This window comes from Mesitornis unicolor, unplaced genomic scaffold (assembly GCF_000695765.1).
Source record: "Mesitornis unicolor isolate BGI_N332 unplaced genomic scaffold, ASM69576v1 scaffold20863, whole genome shotgun sequence".
Lineage (NCBI taxonomy): Eukaryota > Metazoa > Chordata > Aves > Mesitornithiformes > Mesitornithidae > Mesitornis > Mesitornis unicolor.
Genome location: NW_010177073.1, coordinates 94255 through 94481, shown reverse-complemented (window position 1 = coordinate 94481; position 227 = coordinate 94255). Strand labels below are relative to the sequence as shown.

At 67.0% G+C, this 227-nt stretch overlaps 1 protein-coding gene across 1 annotated transcript in view; it reads left to right on the top strand.

Moving 5' to 3' along the window:
• Positions 1 to 6: 6 nt before the first annotated feature.
• The window catches only part of LOC104538670 (guanine nucleotide-binding protein G(i) subunit alpha-1), a 34372-nt gene continuing 34151 nt past the window's right edge, over positions 7 to 227 (top strand). The window contains exon 1 of the mRNA XM_010181956.1: positions 7 to 117. Within this exon, the coding sequence (XP_010180258.1) occupies positions 51 to 117 (67 nt within the window). The 5' untranslated portion in view covers positions 7 to 50. The remainder of the gene's footprint in view (positions 118 to 227) is intronic.

Genomic DNA, 227 nt, shown 5'->3' with positions numbered 1-227 from the left:
TGGGGTGCACGCTGAGCGCCGAGGACAAGGCAGCGGTGGAGAGGAGCAAGATGATCGACAGGAACCTGCGGGAGGATGGCGAGAAGGCGGCCAGGGAGGTCAAGCTGCTCCTCTTGGGTAAGAGCTGCCGGGAGGTAAAGGGCCCCCCACCCAAAGCCCTGGGGTAAGGGGGCCCCCTCGCCTTCCAGCACTGAGGTAAAGGCCTCTTAGGGGCGAGGGCGGGGCGG